Source organism: Carassius carassius, chromosome 47 (genome assembly GCF_963082965.1).
Source record: "Carassius carassius chromosome 47, fCarCar2.1, whole genome shotgun sequence".
Taxonomy (NCBI): domain Eukaryota; kingdom Metazoa; phylum Chordata; class Actinopteri; order Cypriniformes; family Cyprinidae; genus Carassius; species Carassius carassius.
Genome location: NC_081801.1, coordinates 14,152,784 through 14,172,422, shown reverse-complemented (window position 1 = coordinate 14,172,422; position 19,639 = coordinate 14,152,784). Strand labels below are relative to the sequence as shown.

Genomic DNA, 19,639 nt, shown 5'->3' with positions numbered 1-19,639 from the left:
GATTCATTCTTAAAAACACAATTCCTTCATGTCAGCTGATAGTATATGGGAAATCCATACTTTATAAAAACTTTCTTTTTTCTTGGGTTGAAGTTACCAGTTTCCTTACCCTAATGTATTTTGATATCATGTTCATGTTAAAGTCCACACTAAAACATTTAAAGATAAAATATGACAGAGACATACTAGCAACTGTAACTGTAGAAAGCAATGTGATAATGCTTTACAGAGGGTTTGAAGAACGGATGGGAGAGGAATCACTGGTTTAAAACATCAAAATTGATTGAAATCTAATGGAAGGGTATTTTAGCAGGAACTGAATTTGCAGGGATGGAAGTAGATGTGAAAAAAAGCAGATGAGAATGAATGTGGATTGAATTTTGTATCCCATTAAGAAAAGCTTTTTAATAATAAACAAGCATTTTCATTGTGGTTTTTTATATTATTTTTCAGAATCACTGCTATATGCACATTTTATAAGAAAATAATAATAAAAGCATTTAAAAATAAACTTTTTTTTTTAAAACCATGGTTAATTTAGAAGGTCTCCATTTCTTATCCATTAAAAACACACATTACTGGAATGTTCAGATATGACAGGAATATCAAAATCATTGAAAAAATCGAGCTGAGTTGTCTTTTTTTTCTAATTCCTATAGACTGAGAAACACACGCTGAGTGGCAGCTCTTCCCTGAACACCAGTACTTAAGAACTCTTACATTACACATTAATCTAATCCCAGCAATTTCCCTGGGCTTTCAACAAGAGTGAAGAGACAGGAGGCTAAAGAATAAAAGTAAGAAGTTCACTGTTATTAGGATCATAACAAGACAAGAAATTAAATCAATTTTAAACTTTGATCTCCAGCTTCTTCTGCTTGAAAGTCAAGTTCTGACAAATATTAGTATTACGTAATACTCTACAACTTCGGTCTCTTCCGCGTGAGGGAAATGGAATGGACTCGTCTGAAACATGAGAACTGCAAAGCTTTTGTATTTCTCTGTTACTAATCTGATTTCATCTCATTTTGTTCACCTAAAAGGACAGCAGGGGGCCTTGCCAGTGTTTATTGAAACAGGATTGGGATCTAATTCTATGTTGTGTAACCCTTAAAAGAAATAATCCTATTAATACAGAATACTTCATCAGAATGACTAAGCTAGACATTCACCAGCACATTTTGCTTTCAGATTGGTTTGTTTGGAAGGATAATTTACTTTGACTAAATTGTTTTTTCCTTTCCAAGTGATGAACCTCTGAAATTAAGATCTTCTGTAGATAATAATCATAAGGGATTATCTTTAGCTCTTTATCTGGTGTTGAGAAGGACAACTAACTGCCATGTGGTAAATACACGTGTGGTCCTACGTAAATATTTCAGACTAATTTGATGGAAAGGCCCAGTGGGAATATAACCAACCCCTTGCACGTCTAGGAGAAGGTAAGTGCAATAAATCTTGAACCATATATCTAATTTTATGACATATTTTGGGACTAGAGTAGGCCTTTTTCTGAAATCGATGTGTTTTGGTGCACAATAATCACTGCATATTTGGTTTATCATTCGCTTACAAGTTCTTTACCATTTCAGATGTTCTTCTGGTCATCAGTGTTTCCCAAGGAACCCCAGATTCCTGGTCAGCGCTCGCCTGAGGAACTGGTAACTAACATGTTGATGTTAGAGCTGGGCTCTTTGGTGAAGCGCACTTAGCGCCTCCGCCAGGAGAGGACGACGGAGAACCGCAGGCGCAGCTCCTGTGTGGATTACAGCTGGCTGGCTGCACCTCCACAGAAGTCTTCCTATGAGATTCCAGCTGGGGAGATACTGGAGCTTCAGGACCTGTGTGCCAAGGTCTCTCCCTCCCAGTGCGGTCCCTTCGTTCTCAGGTAGGCCTGTGTCAGTAGTAGGCTAGACTTTGGTTAACAATGCTAGATCTCAGAGACAGCAGCATACGGTTTGTGAATGATCGATTACTTTAAGAGGCGTCGATTTTTAAAAAGAAACTTCTGTCCGTGAATTTTGGCGTGCAGTCTGTTAAAATTACTATTTTCTTTTATTTTACATGTTTATGATTTAATCAATTGTCTCGCTAACCACATTTTTGGGAACCTTGATAAGTGTTTCATAAGTGTTGGAAACAAAAGTTACATGATTTTTATGGTTTTTGCATTCTACCAAAATAGTGACATGTTTAACTATTAGGAATGGATATTGGTCAAGCTTGGGGACTCAAAAAAATAATAATTATGGGTAGATAGTTCAGACACTGGACATGAAAATATTCCACCCTGTTAGGGACATATAGATAGTTATCACAACATGTTAATAATGTAAATGTAAAACAATAATAAGCTTTTCTTGGATAGTATATGTCCCTTACTGTATCTTATTATTATTTTTATTTATTTTAAAAACAATAACGAAACAATTATTGATGAATAGAATATGTCTTAATTATTATTAACAGGTACTTTTTGTGCCACTTTTTGCCAATAGGGTTGTACATAATAGAATTATTTGCTCAAAAACATATATATGCATTTAATGCTCCTCACCTCACAAAATAAGACAAAAGTATGCCAAACATTTAACGTTGCTGTGAAATTATTATATAAAATTCCTTTTCTAACAGGGTGGAAAGGAGCATAACAGGGTGGAACACCAGTGTTAATCGGTTCATTAATGGTGGACAAGCTTTCCGTATACTGTCTGGCATGGTTTCCAATCTATAATGTGTGGAACTGCACCTATATAGTATTGTTTCAAAACGATATCAAAAAATTACACCCTGTTAGTTGCACATTCGACCGTTAGATTTAAAGACCTAACAGGGTGAAATCTAACAGGGTGGAAAACGTTGAGCTAATTTAGCCATAGCTCACTGAGTGATCAACATTTAGCTAGCTAACCTTCTACAGATTAACTACAGAAACATTTCTACAGAACTTTTATAACTTTGTCAGGTTTGTTTTTACATTTTTTTTTGATAGGACAAATATTCTCCATAATATAGCCTAACAGGGTGGAACTTTAAGGACAGGATAACATTTAAAAAACTAAAAAAAAAAAAAAAAAAGTTAGGGCTGAAAGTTGAAGCTTACCTCAGTTTGTACAGATGAATTCCAGTGGGAAAAATAAATAGTCACTTCTATAAAATGATCTCAATGAAACTAACAGGGTGAAAAATGACTTCAGGGACATGGTAATTGAAGAAAATTGTAAAAAAAAAAAAACTTATATTTTCACATGATTAATATGTATGATTAGAGGCAGTTTAGCCTAGTCTATAACATAATTAAAACATATTTTTAGATTTTATCATTTCATGGTTTGTATTTCTTGTGGAAGTTGATTACTTTGCACTGAGGACATCGTAAAATTGAATGCATATATCAATGAAAAAGTGTGTAAAATACAAAATAGTATTTATAATTTCTATTATCCCTGTTTAAGTGATAAAGAAGACCTAAATATACAATTTAAGCCATACCTTATAAATATGTGACTCATTTTAGAAAAATAAATATGATTAAATAAATCACATAGTCACTCCATAACAGGAATGACCCGTTTAATGGACTTTATGTGGTCAATAACAACAAATGGAATATTTTCTTTGCATTTTGATATTAGTATGGTACAATATTATCCTATTTAAATCAATGTAATAAACGAGTTAATCTAAAAGTAATAAAAAAGTCTGATTACATTATCTAAAATATGTATATAATTGATTACGTTAGAATCTAATAAAAATCACATTGGAATGCAACAATTTTTTTATTGTTAAATTGACCAATTCAATTAAAAATGTCAAAACCTAAGTTTTGTTTTTTTATAGTGACCTTCCCTCATACGCGACACTACATGAAAACACATAAAAAATACAAAACCATAAAAAGAAAAAATATTAAATCAAGTGATCTGCAACTAATACCAATAACTAATTTTACTGGGCAGTGATGTTGGTATTCATAACAGAGGACTTTTTCTTAGTTATTTAGGCAGAAAGTGCCTTAAAAGTTTTTTTTAACAATATTTTTAAACAATATATCTATTGTTTTCTATTTTACTATTTCAAACCAGGTCAACATTTTTGTGAAATCCTTTGCATGAAAAGATGTGTTTTAAACGACTCAAAAGTTTGCCACCATTAATGCCAAAACATTCAGAGTAAGTTGTATGTACAATAATGTTGGACAAATGCATGATTAAAACAAATCTATATCTTTGAGCAATAATCTACTTTTGTTTAGGCTGAGGAAAGAGGTGATAGAGGTAGAGCCAGAGGTGACCGAGGTGTCTCGTCTGTTCCGATCTGTCCTGTGTAACTTCCTGGACGAGGCGGAGGAGGGAGAGGCCACACTTCAGAGAGCACTGAAGGCTCGGACCAAGCGCAGCAAGAGCATGTCTGTCATCAACCTGGGCTCACGGATCCGCATCAACCCGCTGTGGAGCAGAGTCACAGTCAGGCGTGACGCCGAGGACCAAGCCGAGGATGAAGACAATATACACAGAAACAGGAGGATCCGAAGCATGCCTGATATCAGTTTAGTGGAAGAGCGCTGACCTGAACAAGCTATGTTTGGAGTAGGAAACTCCAGGTACAAAGCTGGCATCCTAAGCTACCCTTAAATGGTACACATTAGTACCTTTTGAAAGGATACTGCCCCAGTGACAGTTTATAGCTTTTTACTGAGTGTGGAAAGGTTTTACTGATATTAAAGGTTCTTCATGGAACCATAGATGCTAATAAAGGTCTCACTGATTCATCATCATGAACATTTTCTACTTTTCCCTTCCTTCAAATATGGCATATTTATTAAATGCAAAAGTTAAACATAGTATTAAAATGTCCCTATTCATTTATTTAAAAATAGTTTTAATTAACTTTTTTTTATTATCTTATGAGCGTTCATTAAACAGTAACTACATATGCTACTGTAAAAAAGAAAAACAGCAACAGACATTACAACCAAGCATAGATTTTCTATTTCCATTAGTTTTTCTTCACTTCTTTCCTTTTACAGTATGCATTTCACAAATGGTGGGGTGGGATTTTCCCCAAATTTGGAAAGTCAAGTTAAACACAAATGCATGTATTCTCTAAAAAAACATCATTTACGTTGAGAACTGGAAAGCAGTATTCTCATGGACCCCCCTGAGACCGTACAAAGAGATACAAATGGCAGTGTACAAACAAGCTTGTGAAGGATGATTAAAACACCCAATGAAATGGAATTTGGAAAATGTCACAAGCTTCAAATACTGATTTCTCACCTGCTGAACTAGCTGTATTAACATGTTGTGCCGAAGTGGTAATGGATCCCAAAATCCGAACTAGAAAGAATACACATTAAGCCTCTAGTCAGTCCCTATAGAAGTATAGATATGGTCTACTATAAGAGGGATTCTGTAACTAACCCCTAAATAAAGACTTCTCTAACATAATATTTAGACAACAGAGAGAGAAACTGCAAATGTATAAAAGTTCTCAGAACACATGATTTCTAAATGTGTGTATCATGATTAATACAATCATAAGTCAAACAGAATTTGTTAAAATGGTGGGTGGTTTTTTTATGCATGGGACTGCTGCTGGCTTTACTCAAGGATATCTCCGCAATCTGTGTGATTTAGAAAACCAAATTATAGACAATCATTTCCAAGAGCTTGATCTACAGATACAGAAACATATCAGATTGAAATGTAAATGGACAAACTGTTACAAACTGACAAATGCCCTGCCTATATAGAATTGAGGCTTATGAATATTAAATTCCATCCATTTTGAGGAAAAAGATCACTAAAACAGAGCTCGGCGCCAGTGAGCAGAGAAAAGACGAAAGAAGTCTGAGAGTACAGCCACTTTCATTCCTCAAATACTGAAACCTGCCCCTCTTAAGAGTGGGCATCAGGTCATGAAAACCACAAAGACAATGAAAAAAATTATGAGGATCAGGAACATCTTGATGAGCAGCCAGCGGTTGTTGGACACAGACTGGAAATATTTGAGTATCTCTGAGTGCGCTAGCTCCACGTTCAGCTGAGTGTCCTCTACATTGGCATCAATTCTGTCAGGGAAGAGAGAAGTTCAATGGAAAGAATTATTCTTTGTTTTTTTTATGATACTTGGACCATTTACTAAAGGAACTGCTGGCTAACTGTTACTGTGGCAGTTAAAGAGCCGATTACAACGGCAGAGAGATTTTCATTATGATCATAGAGAGTGAAGACCAAACCGCAAATGGAAAAAAAAACACTTGCTTATTGATTAGACACTGTAAATGGAACAAAAATAAATAAATAAAATAAAGACTGGTGTTTGAATTTAGTATACATTTCTGGATATAGATCAGAGTTATAGATCAGAGTTATTTATTCACTTATATTTATTATTCATGAAGGTTTTGAATTAGCTTTTATTATAGTTGGTTTCAGTAATTCCATTATGCACTCCGTCATTAGTTTTTGTTTTTTAACATTTCTTTTTAGCCCTTAATTTTTTTATTAGTTTCCATTTTACTTCCAGTTTCTCTCTAATAACTGAAGTTTTCGCCTCACCTCTGTACAGTCTCTTCCTGTTCTTTCACCATGTGAGCCAGCTGCTGAAATATGGAGCCGAGCTCCACAATAGTGGACTCTATATTCTGCATAGTGTCTGCACGGCTCTGAATGTACGAATCCTAAACAAACACAAACTTGAATCAGTTTCCCTGCAGCTGTACCGTTACAAACAAGCCAATGAACAATCAATCAAACCCGTTCATCGATTAACTGCATCTGCTGACTGGAGCCGAGGTCCATATCTATAGAAATATCCATCTTCTTGGAGTCGTCCTGCATAAGCACTGAATTATCTGTTTAAAGAGAAACAAAAGGGAGAGATAACTACATAAATGTTTAAAGGTGGACAATGTGTGCTTTTTCACAAGTAGAGCTGCTCTTACTGAAGCTGTTGGTGTGGAAAGAAGAGGATGAGGCAGGAGTCTGAGAAAACTGCTCTTGTCTGCTTCTCTGCTGCTTTAAGTTCTAAACAGAAGATACACATAAACAGAACTGTACCATGATGGATCTAGCACTAAAAAAGCAGCTCAATTACCTCTGTTCTGACTTCAAGGACTGACTTGAAGTCACTTGACATCGATGCCAGTTTGGACTAGAAACAGAAAACAGGGTGTTATTTCAAGCGGAAGTCCACTGATTTATGATGGCGCAATTAGGCCAGAGGTGAATACCTGTAAGGAGACTACGATAGTGTTGGAATGTGTCTGAAGATGTCTGCCATTCTGTCCACTCCGTGATCGAACGACTTCCTGCAGGCCAGCTATCTGCTTATTTAGACTGTTGATGTCCTGAGTGAACAGACAGACAGTTATGAGACACTTTACAGTATGAAATAAGTAGACAGAATAATGTGTCCTTCGCAAAGGGGAAGTAACAATCACACTAACCTGTTTCACAATGTAAGTGAGTTCGTCAATTTCAGTTGCTTTGTCATCAAAAAGGGACTTTCGTTTGGCAACTGCAAGTGAAAACGGATTGAGTTACACGTCAAAACAGTCCACAGTGGTACATGTGTGAGTTGGCGAGGGAGACCAGATACTTACGGATTGTGAGCTTCTCTAACTTGGCAAAAGTGTTGCTGAGGTCTCTTCCAATTCGCCTGTTAATAAGATGCAGTCAATATCTGTCATAAGGTCAAGTCGATGAAATAACACGGACCATTAAAGCTTAAGTAGGTCTGAATAAATTATGTCAAATGCAGTGTCTCGTGCCAATATTAAAGACAGTTGCAGGAAAAAGTCAGTAAAACCTGGATTTTCCAGGAAGTTGGTCATAAAATTTGAGCCGATCTTCAACAATAAACAAACAATAGACTGAAGAGTGTGAAGCTTCAAAAGCTAACAGCAGTCAGGAGTCAGCTAAATGTTGATTCACAAATTTGAAGTCTAACATTTAGGTCAGTCACGTGATGGTCATTTATTGATTTATTCTTGTCCAAATCTATTCATTTACTGACAAATACGTAAAAAATATGACTTTTTTTTTTACAATGTCAGAAATGTCAATCTGATACAACTGTCCTGATATCATAATAAAAATTAATTCTTGAAAAACAAAAACCCAAAGCAATAACATTTCAAAGTTTTTTTTTAATGCTTTTGAAAGAAGTCTCTTATGCTCACCAATGCTGTAAAAATGTTATTTAAGAATGAAAGGGCCCCTGTTATGGGTAATGAAAGGATCATATTTTAGTTTTGGGAGACCCCAACAACAGGTTAATCAAGCGGCAACCCTCCAGTCTCTCTCTATACCCACACGGAAGTGACTAAAACTTCAATTCATCGACTGGCAGCTAGAGGCTGGCTCCAAAAGGGAGTTGTGTAAAATGTCCAACTTTACAGTAGAAAAAAATATGTTTACAGCCTGGTACAAAAAGTAGTTCTGGTCTATTTAGCTAATTTTGGCCTTCATGAAAACTGTGAGGGAGTGATTTTTTTCTTTTTATAACTCATCTGTTTAAATTGTATAAAGTTCTCCATGATTAAGAGCATGAATGCCAACAAGGCATGCAATATGTTGATGTCAACATGAAACATCTTGGGATTCGTTTTAAAAATGACTTGTTTCAATGATTCAGGGTCGACTCTTTCTTTTGAGAGACAAGAACTTTACACACGGTGCACTTTCATATTGAAAACTTTGCAGTAACCGCAGAGCGGTTACACACTGCATGAGTAATGAGGTAATTTTCATAAATCCATAATGGGCACTTTAATACTTCTTTATATTACTATACACTATTTGAGAGAATAAACTTTCCTTCACAACTTTCCTAATTTTATCTTGTTTTCTTATTCTTTTTGTTTATGCTGGTAAATGCCTACATAATTGTACTTGTGACTGATTTAGTGACGTGACGTGACATTCAGCCAAGTATGGTGACCCATACTCAGAATTTGTGCTCTGCATTTAACCCATCCGAAATGCACACACACAGAGCAGTGAACACACACACACACACTGTGAGCACACACCCGGAGCAGTGGGCAGCCATTTATGCTGCGGCGCCCGGGGAGCAGTTGGGGGTTCGATGCCTTGCTCAAGGGCACCTAAGTCGTGGTATTGAAGGTGGAGAGAGAACTGTACATGCACTCCCCCCACCCACAATTCCTGCCGGCCCGGGACTCGAACTCACAACCTTTTGATTGGGAGTCCGACTCTCTAACCATTAGGCCATGACTTCCAGTGAGTTAGATCTCATCTTGATATTAAGATTACCAAAGCGTTATTCATTTAAGCAGACTACGCATGTGTATTGATGTGACTTGATCTTTATCAGAATGATCTAAATTCAACATTCACACACTTTCCCTCTTAAACCTTTACTGATTGAGAGTATAACTCACTTAGCCAGGAGCGTGAATTCACTTCGCTGTCTGACTGCGCTGTGGACAGCTCTGAAAGGTTGTGCTCCATTCTGAAAAAGAGCAAGAGAAAATCATGCTCATGCTACCAGTATGTACACAAACTCCACTAAGGGAGACTATATTATTGAATCTATTAGCCACTTGAAGGTTACTCAACTATATGCATTAGTAGTTATCGCACCTGTCTCCCCAGCAGGGACTTGCACACAGACTGAAACTCACTGGTACGGTCTCGGCAGGACATGCTAAATGTGTCTATGACAGGGGTGATGGGTGCTGGGACAGCCAGTGGGGTTTCCAGCTGGGTCTGGGTCTGAGGTGGCCCAGTGTACACCCCGTCCTGGCTGCTTCTGGGACCGTGACGCCGATGCACCAACATCCCCTTATGATAAGAGAGGAGAAATCAATGTTAAAGGGTTTTAACAGCAAAACTCCCTTCCAGTTTTACTTCTATTTTAATTTTAGGATTCTGATCAAAAGCAGTGTAATTGTAAATGTTTTTTTCTGTCACTGATCAACTTAAATGACAGCTGTTTTGACTAGAGCATGTCTAGAAACTTCTGCTTCTCTATTACTGTCATCTGCGCAATGTCACTGTTATAAAAACAAAAGAATGTGGGTGCATGCCATCTGCGTATATCATTATTTAGCAATCATTTTCATACTTTTTTTTATGTAAGCCTGCTCTTGCTAACTACCTGCTAAGCTAAATGTGTAGTTTAATGTAGGATTATAATGTTTTCATCGGTCAAACCATTTAAAACGTCACACGCGTCTGAATACATGAATAAACGAGCAGCGTTGATTTGTGATGGGGAAATGACAACATATGAGCTAAAAGATACAAAGATTAATTTCTCACCACTCTGCCTCTCCGCTGGTTGAACTGTGTACAGGTTGTGAACAATATCCGGGTCTTAACACCGATGTTGACGTCACTGCCACGTATTCTTAAAGGAGATCTCTTATTATTGTCCAAACTAGGTGGCGCTGTAAAATTATGTTTGAAATTAAGATGTTTTTTTTTTTTTTAATGTTTATTACAAACTCTCGTGGAGACAACAGCATAAGAAAAAACAGGTAAGGAAGGCATCAACAAAAAGCAGATTTCACAATGAAAATAAATAAATAAAATGAATAAAAATAAATAAATAAAATAAGGCATTGTTCTCAAATGTTACAGGATTAAAAACATTTCAGCAGCATAACAAAAGAAAAATTTAAGATGTAGTGAGTTGAAGATATCACGAAGATTTATGGACATTGATTGCTTTTTTTTCATCAAAGTAAAAGTTATGTTAGAACTAACAAAGAACTAACAAATATTGCTACAAGTGTGACTGCATCATATTATAATTATTAATTATTAATAATATTAATTGAATGTTAAATTAGTCAAGCACATGAGTGAGTTAAAATCTTTTATTAAAGCAATCAAAACTAAGGCACCATATTCTGAATGTACCATGTTTTGACAATCTTATAAATTAATGCAAATTATTACATTTACTAGAAGCAATGTCTGTTATAATTTCGTCTTGTATGATAAATTTGCATGAAAAAAACAAACTGAATGAAAAAAAAATGTTTTGGAAAGTACCCGAACGTAGCAATAAATATTTGTACATAAGTGAATTGCAAATGTTTTTCTTAAATAAAGCAACATGTTTTACATAATATTAAATATAAAAGTAATGTTGTTATAATTATATATTTCATATATCAGTAATGTAAGTAATACAAATTCATTTAAATAACTCGATAAAATAAAAAAAATGGTTAAATAAGCAGATCAAAATTTATGTAGCATGGATGAGCTGTTTCCAGTAAGCATCATAGCTGGTCTCTGAACCTTTAAAGAAGAAAGATAATAATAATTATAATAATTATTATTATTACTAAAACACCATGAGAAGTTAATTTTGCCACATCTAAATGTAAATGATACAGATATATATATACATTACTGAGGTTCTATGAAATAATAAAGCAATTATTGCTTATATAAGTCTTGAACCTGTGCATTACCTGCATTGACACTGGCTGTGTTCAACAAACTGCAGATCAATAGTCTCCCCTTGCACATTCAACTGCATAAACTGTAATGTTGTAGTAGGGAAAAAATAATAATTACAAATAAATTACAAAAAAAAAAAGAGAGAGAGAAGTAAACCATAAATGACAATGAACTAAACCAGTAACATGTCCATACCTGCATCACTGTGGTGTACGAGCTCACATTCACACACAGCGTTGCTTCATCAGAGCAGCAGCCTCCACAGCGCTTCAGGGGCACACACGAGGGGAAAATACGCCTGTCCATCACCTCGGGGAATTCATCCTCAACTTTAACAAGCGTTTCACGTGGCTCGCAAAGGCTGCGTGCGTATAACTTCCATGCTAAAAAAACATATATACATAAATATGTCTATACAACTTGATAGTAGCCTACTTACAAACAGACCCATGAGAAAGAAAGTGAGAGAGAGAGAGAGAGAGAGAGAGAGAGAGAGAGAGAGAGTGTAGCCTACCTGGAACAGACTTTTGGCCGATTTTTCGATTTTGACGATGCTGTGGGTTAAAGATTCAACAGTTTGGTAAATTTCGAGGTTTATTTATTAGTGATTAATTAATTCCAAATGTTTTTAGTGTTACGACATTCAGTTTCAGAATTACAGACAGGTGAGGTTAAGATTTGTCATAATTTGCTCGTAAACATTTTGTGTTTTGTCTTAGTAGGGTGTTATTGCCATAAAAACAGAGAGGCAGACCGAAAACTTGTGCTACAAACTAAAATACTGTAGTTGTGTGTAGGCTACATCTCAACAGACATGATGAGCCTATAGGCACGTACTGCATCATGCTACGTCATTCACCAAAACACGTACTACAGAAAAGAAGTTACACCACTACATTTCCTATGATGCATTTAAAAAATCACGGCATTTATTAATAGTTTTAATGCCACTCAACAATCAGCGTACTAGATGGAAAAACTAGGATAACGGAGAAAACATTTAACATATAATGATTATCAGTTAGTCACAATGAAATAGCACAAACTGAAATTAATATATGAAAGAGGTTCCTATAATAAACGTTTACATAATGGAAAAATAAATAAAAAAAAGGTTAATTATACCTGAACGTTCATCCCAGATGCCTGGTGGTACAGGACGAGATACAGCACACACAGAAAAAGTAGCATTATACGTGAACTTCTGCCTCGCGAGACAAATGTTAGACTGCTGATCATTCTGATTACTCGGTTCACTTGAATCCTATTTCCCGATTAAACTGTTACTCACCATGTGCTCACGACTGAGATTGCAAAATACATTGATAATTCTGAAAAAATAAAAAAATTTGAAGTCTTAAAAAAACGCGTTGCCTTAAAAGTGACATATATTTGCTAAATACAATATCTAACGCTGTTCATATTAATCATTTTGTAACCATCTACCATTTGAAATACGTGACCCTGGACCACAAAACTAAGTCTTAAGTTGCACGGATATATTTATCGCAGTAGCTAAAAATACATTGTAAGGGTCAAAATTATCTTTTTTTTTTAATGCCAAAAAATCATTAGGATATTAAGTTAAAAATCATGATCCACGAAGATATTTTGAACATCTCTTAACTTTATTTGGACAGCTTTAAAAGCTTTTTTTCTCGATATTTTTTTTCCGAACCTCAAATTCCAGATTTTCAAGTAGTTGTACCTCTGCCAAATATTGCCTTATCCAAACAAACCATACAACAATGTAAAGCTTATTAATAAATCTCACTATACACTTATAACTGGTCTTGTGGTTCAAGGTCATATATAGTCAAGTAAAAATGCATTTACACATTCACTTAAAACCATAATTAGTTTTGCAATTTATTCTTCCAAAAAAAGCAGCAGAGGGGTTTGTGCACTAGGTGGAATGCAATGTATCGATGTATATATATATATATATATATATAATAATCATTGACAATTAAAAAATGTTTTCCCCAATATCACAAATACTGAAGGTCCCTTTTGGTATTTCAAACCATGTCAAACTGAGTATACACAAACACTTAATTAAAAAGTTTTAACGCTTGCCCCCTCACACTGGAATACATAAAAAATAATAATAATAATAATAAACGGTACATGACAACCTTAAAAATCAGTTTGGTTTTATCCACCTATAAGCAATGAAAATCGTAAATTTACACTCTACAGTGCAAAGCCTAATTAATCAGACTTCAGACAACTACTAGTGATTCACAGAGGTATGTTTTGATGTCCTTTGAAACAAATAGGAATGAGTCAAGGATTTACAAATGCAGGAAAGTGAGTCTGGTGCTCAAACCAGACCTATAAACACAATAATGGTGTTCCTTTGAGTGGGACAGTAAGTCAATCTCAGTGCCGATTCATAAATGAAAGTTCTGGCCCTCAAATGGTCATGATGATGGATGTCCCGGCAGACCATCAAATGAAGTTCAGCCTTTCCTGTTGTCCTCGTTAGAACAGCTTTATCATGCTTTCTCTTGACTTGCCAACTCCCACCCACTTCACTGAAGAGAGTAAAAAAAATAAAAAGATCTCATGAACATTTTGACATTTCTAAGCATATCAGCAGGTTACATTTTTACATATGCAAGTCATCTACACAGTATGTGTATTTACCTGGAACCTCCAGGAACTTCTCGATAAAGCTGATGTAAGCTTGTGCCTGTGAAGGCAGCTCATCAAAACTGCGGACTCCCTCAGTACTACAACACCAGCCAGGGAACGTCTCATAAGTCACTTGAACCTTTGTGAGGACATCCATGTTTGCTGAAATACACAATGATATGGTTCAATGCCTATACTGTACATGTTACAATATAACTGTTTATAAGTGAATATCATTGTAATGTATGAGAAATATGAAAATGTCTAACAACAAATGATCAACTTACCAGGAAAACTGGGAAGAGGCTTTCCATCAGCTGTGTAGGCTATGCCAATCTTTATTTCTGGCAATGTGTCAAGAATGTCCAACTTGGTCAGTGCAATGCTGAGAGAAACAGAAGGAAAAGTATAGCTCAACCTGTGCCATAGCTACCAAAAACGAAACTAATAGACAACCGTTTTCGACATAAGAAATGTTATTGAGCACCACACATCAGCATATTAGTATGATTTGCTATCACATGGATAAAAAAATCATGTTAAAATATATTTGAATCAAAAATCATTGTTTTGAATTGTAATATTTTATAATATTACTGTTCTACTGGTAAAATTTTTGATTAAATTAATGCAGCTGTATTGAGCGCAAACTTAAAATAAAACAAAGTTTTTGAGTGATAAAACACTTAACAACTCACGCTGAAAAACCATTAACCATGTGGGCATAGCGAACCAAAACCAGGTCCAGCCATCCACAGCGCCGCCGCCTGCCTGTTGTAACACCAAATTCCCTTCCTCTGCTCTGAAGCAGATCACCAGTGTCCTAGAAACCATCAAAAAGAACATCAAACATTTTCAAATATGATTCATGTGAGGGAATGTCACAGAGTTTTACCTTCTGACTCACTCTTTACAACACACTCACATTATCTAGCTCAGTAGGGAATGCCCCCACTCCCACCCTGGTTGTGTAGGCCTTCACCACTCCATACACACGTCCCACATGAGATGGGGGGACCCCAAGACCTGTGCAAACGCCTCCAACAGTACAGTTTGATGAGGTCACAAAGGGGTAGGTCCCTGAAAGAGATGGAAACATTTGCATCATTTACACTGGAAAATACACTTTCCACTGTCCTCAATCGCTTAAGCACACCAGTGGATCTCCCATTTTATGCAGGATTGCTGTGAATACCGAAATCGATATCCAGTAATGCAGCGTTGGCTCCCTCCACCAGAATCTTCTTGCTTGGACCGTTGAGAGCTTGGTGCATGAAATAAACCCCATCAGTTACTAGAGGACGTAACCTCTCAGCATAAGCCTGTGGGTGAAATGGAGAAAATATTACTTGGCCAGTTCATGAATGAGTAGCTTCGCAGATCAAATTGAAAGATGCCAAGACGCTAATCACCTTCAGTTGCTCAAGCTCAGTATCAATATCAATATTAAGGTTAGGATATGTGGTCTGAAAATGACCAGCCAGAACCCGAAACCTGTAGAGAGATATTTACATGTATTTAACTCTCTGCCACGAGGGTCAATCTGATCACTGAGGCATTGATTTGTAGCCTACAATAAGAATAAAATTATATATGAAACATACATACATAAAATTATAATGTGAATTTAAAAATGAATAAACCAAAGTTACAATATTACGACAAACAATTAACAATTAGGATTACATAAACATGCAATTCTAGATGTCAGAGAGAAAAAAAGTCAGATATGCCTATATTCATATACAGTTTCCTGAAAAAAATTAAAATAAATATTAATACACTCACTTTTCCTCAAACACTGAAAAGTCTGAGACTAGATCACACACTCTCAGTCCATTACGTGCTGCTTTGGAGGAATATGCGGGTCCAATGCCCTTCTTAGTAGTGCCCAAACTGAAAAACAAAAGAAGGGTGAACTCAATATTAATTAGGGCTGGGTAAAAAAAAAAAAAAAATCAATTAATCGTTTTTTAAAACATGGTCGATTCAACATCGATTCTCAAAGGCCACGAATCTATTTTTTTTGTATGATTGTTTTATCTTGACCCTCTGATGGTCTTCGTTTCTGTCCACACTCGTGTTTTTTGGGGTCTCCAGAGTTTTTTTTTTTTTTTTTAACAAATGTAATTTTACTCTGTTTGTTAATGTTTTTATTCAACATTTGTGCAGTTTTTGGAGGATTTATGATATCTTTTAAATTTCTATAAATAAATAAATATTTATTTAAATAGGCTTTTTACAAAAAAAACAGCATTTAATGTAAAATTCACTTTATAAAAGACCCAGATTTCTAACTTTCATTCATGGGGATAACATGGATAATTTTTAATTATTTAATGTAACATTTATACCCATTTTTTGGAAAATACAGTTTTAAAAAAACCAAAAAAAATCACTTTAACCACTAGATGGCTATAGAGCTCCACTATATGCTATTTGACTACCTGAAAGATATATTTTCACAAGTTGGATTCAGTTGGATTCATATCGAAATATTATAAAATCACAATTATAACAAAAATAAAATAATTTTTGTCAAAGTTTAGTATTTTTTTTTTACGATGCATTGTCAATGCATTGCAAATGTCAATGCATTGCAGGCAGTAAGCATGGTAAACCGCATGACTTCTGTAGACGGGTTTGGAGCAGGTTTGTGTGTGTGTGCATGCTAAATTGTTTTGTCCCATCCTGTCATCTCTCTCTCTCTCCCCCTCTTTGGTGGTTCTGCATTTTGCATGATTTTTTTGAAATAATTATAAGAGAGCGGTTGTTTTATATCCTCACAAGTGTGTGTGTGTGTACACATTGTCGGTGTCAGTGTCACCACTTTATATTTGTGTTGGTTCTGCATTTTGGATTTTATTTGACAAATGATAAGAGAACAGTTTTTATAGTCTCAAAAATGTATTCCTCTATGTGTGTGTGTGTGTGTGTACACATGTTGTGAGCAATATAATTTAGCATTGTGGATGTTTTTTGCATGTTTTTTTAAAGTGTGCCACTTTATTTGTGCCATTTCTGTCGATGTGTTCTGCGTTGTTTCTGATTTTGATGATGAATTTAGTCTTATTTTGATTGCGAAGACCACAAGTGTCACAAATTTTGTCACGCTAACATAAAAACAGATATCATTCCAATTTTTTTTTTTTTTTTGTAGATCTAGAAAGTGTTGAGAGCCGTAGGTTTCATACCATTTGGACAAAGGGAAATTTTTTTTTAATTTGAGCAAAAGTCATTTGGGGTCAGAAAAGACCCCAGAAACCATCTGAGGGTTAAAAATGAAATAACTTGCTCCTGTTTGATCAAGGAATGTGACTGTTTGACTTTTTTCAGCATACTTTTTTCATCTTGAAACAAAATTGTATTGTATTTAAGATAATTGTGTGCATTTGAAAATTAGAGATGGGTTCTGTTTTAATGTACCCAAGTGTTTAATATACAGGTCTGTGACTCTTAATTTCTTTTTATTAATTACCCACTTGTAGACTTATGTTCACTGTTCTTTCTTATAAATATAGTATTTGTATTAAATCTATATTCATTGAGTTGAATCGAAAATTTAATAGGGAATCGAAAATCGATTTGAGAGCTTGTGAATCGAAATTGAATCGATCTGGAACATCTGAATCGATACCCAGCCCTAATATTGATATTGAAGAAAACTATCTACACATTAAGCTTTTATTAAAAAAAAAAAAAGAAACCTCACTTCTTCCCAGCCTGCTGCTGTCTCAGCTGCTCCTGTATCCCATCAACAGCTTGATGGAAATTGAACACTACACAGAAAACAGAAGAGCGCTAATTCCAATGGCATAGATATCAGTTACTTGCTGTTTTTAGTTGACAGAGACCATGTGGCATATAGTCAATATCTTCAGGAATAAACCCAATTTACTCAAGACCTGATGAAGTTAAACAGAACCATACCAATATGTGCCCGGTCAGATATCTTCAGTCGTTCCTCCCATCCTTGAAGTCCTAAATTAAACAAAGCAAAAGAACTCATTAATAGGAAAACAATTTAGTAAAAATAAAAATGAAAAATCAGCAATGTCACCAAGCTAAATTTTTAATTGTGTTGATTTTGGCAGTAAACAATTTGTCTGTACTTCTTAACAATAGCTTCTTAACAATAGATCATGTCTTTTTCATGAAGAAAAACAATTTAAAATTTTTTGAGAAACAAATGCATTGAGATAAACATGGAATATAATCAAAATGTGTGAAAATATTGAGATATGACTTTAAGGTATATGGCCCACATTAAAAATAAATCGATTTTTAAATAAATCGATTAATCAATTGATATTACACAAATAATCAATATTTTGTAGTTTACTCCTTAAACAGATTTACCAATTTACCATTGCCTTTCTGTGAGTTCTTTTCAGCCTCCTCAAAAAGTCCTGGCAAGTGTATCACAACACCATTTCCTGCGGGACAGAACAAAACAAAAGATCTCAGCAAACACAAGTCAATAGTTCAGTATCTGATTCCAAACAATGAACGGAGGTTAAGAAGACATTAAAAATACATACTACGAGATGAAAATCGGTAAATATAAATAAAATTAAAAAATAGAGGGAAGGTCAAATAAAAACATACCAATAAAAGAAACGGCCTTTTTGTTGAGAACGCCGCTAGGCAGCAAGTGAAAGTCATACTCCACCGAATCCACCACCACTGTGTGTCCCGCGTTATTTCCTCCCTGATAATACACAGCTGTTACAAGCATGAACGCAATTATCGCGATAATATAAAAATCTAGCCGCAGGAAACGTTACATCACTTGTCCTGGCAACAAGTGACGATGGCAAAGAATAAAATAAACTTTATTCATTGTGATGTTAGTGTTGCGACTTCTGTAAGGGATTCCTTCCTCTTTTGTGTAACCTCAGTCTGATAACAGCAAGCCTCAGACAGTAACGTTACAGACATAACGTTAACGCTTGAGCAAACTCTCCTTAACATAAATTAAGCGAGACGAGCGGTTGGACACCCACCTGGCATCTGCACACAATGTCGGCGTCCATTGCCAAGAGGTCGACCACTTTGCCCTTACCCTCATCGCCCCACTGAGCTCCCAACACGACGGTCACTTTATTCTGGGGCTCCCGCGGGATCCGCAAAGAGTCCACGCTGTCTCTGGAGCGCTTGAGCACGGGTTCACCGTTCAGAGAGGCCGTTTCCTGACCATTAGACATCGTACTGTCCGCAGCCATAATGAAAGAGTGCGAGGAACAGTTCGAACGCGGCAACATGGTTACGCGCGAAATCTCCCAAAATAAAAGTATCAAAATAAAGGTCCGTAAATAAACAAAAGTGGTGGTGGGGTTTCCAAACACATGGCCGTCAAAACTGCACAAGGAACATTCATGCTTTTAAAAATAAATTGGAGGGAGTGAGACTTAATATTGAAATGGATTTTTTAATTGTAATTATTTTCCACAAGATGGTGATATTGACCGGTTTAGACGCCTGTTATATCTCACTTCATGGGCGTGTTTTGGCGTGTAGATGGTCTGGTAATATAAAAGTCTTAC

At 35.7% G+C, this 19,639-nt stretch overlaps 3 protein-coding genes and 1 pseudogene across 3 annotated transcripts; 1 reads left to right on the top strand and 3 right to left on the bottom strand.

Annotated features, from left to right (window-relative positions):
- Window positions 1–1,592: 1,592 nt before the first annotated feature.
- Window positions 1,593–4,780, top strand: LOC132130107 (protein RD3-like; annotated as a pseudogene).
- A 708-nt stretch (window positions 4,781–5,488) lies between these two features.
- LOC132130106 (syntaxin-5-like) lies at window positions 5,489–10,424 on the bottom strand. Its single transcript, XM_059541759.1, has 11 exons — window positions 10,299–10,424; window positions 9,618–9,818; window positions 9,416–9,486; window positions 7,613–7,668; window positions 7,457–7,527; window positions 7,241–7,357; window positions 7,105–7,161; window positions 6,953–7,034; window positions 6,765–6,862; window positions 6,567–6,688; window positions 5,489–6,076 (listed from the first exon to the last, which is right to left on the bottom strand). Exons 2-11 carry the CDS (start codon window positions 9,813–9,815, stop codon window positions 5,917–5,919), a joined length of 1,032 nt encoding a protein of 343 aa, XP_059397742.1. The 5' UTR covers window positions 9,816–9,818; window positions 10,299–10,424; the 3' UTR covers window positions 5,489–5,916.
- Window positions 10,425–10,995: 571 nt separating this feature from the next.
- LOC132130869 (snake venom vascular endothelial growth factor toxin ICPP-like) lies at window positions 10,996–12,751 on the bottom strand. The gene is made up of 5 exons (XM_059542707.1): window positions 12,579–12,751; window positions 11,968–12,007; window positions 11,649–11,836; window positions 11,465–11,535; window positions 10,996–11,288 (listed from the first exon to the last, which is right to left on the bottom strand). The coding sequence occupies exons 1-5, from the start codon at window positions 12,690–12,692 to the stop codon at window positions 11,270–11,272; spliced, it is 432 nt and encodes a 143-aa protein (XP_059398690.1). The 5' UTR covers window positions 12,693–12,751; the 3' UTR covers window positions 10,996–11,269.
- Window positions 12,752–13,507: 756 nt separating this feature from the next.
- Window positions 13,508–19,371, bottom strand: LOC132130391 (adenylosuccinate synthetase isozyme 2-like). The gene is made up of 13 exons (XM_059542095.1): window positions 19,100–19,371; window positions 18,702–18,804; window positions 18,461–18,529; window positions 18,024–18,074; window positions 17,806–17,872; window positions 15,882–15,989; window positions 15,506–15,587; window positions 15,289–15,415; window positions 15,019–15,173; window positions 14,792–14,916; window positions 14,381–14,478; window positions 14,106–14,255; window positions 13,508–13,993 (listed from the first exon to the last, which is right to left on the bottom strand). The coding sequence occupies exons 1-13, from the start codon at window positions 19,355–19,357 to the stop codon at window positions 13,941–13,943; spliced, it is 1,446 nt and encodes a 481-aa protein (XP_059398078.1). The 5' UTR covers window positions 19,358–19,371; the 3' UTR covers window positions 13,508–13,940.
- Between the last annotated feature and the right edge of the window lie 268 nt (window positions 19,372–19,639).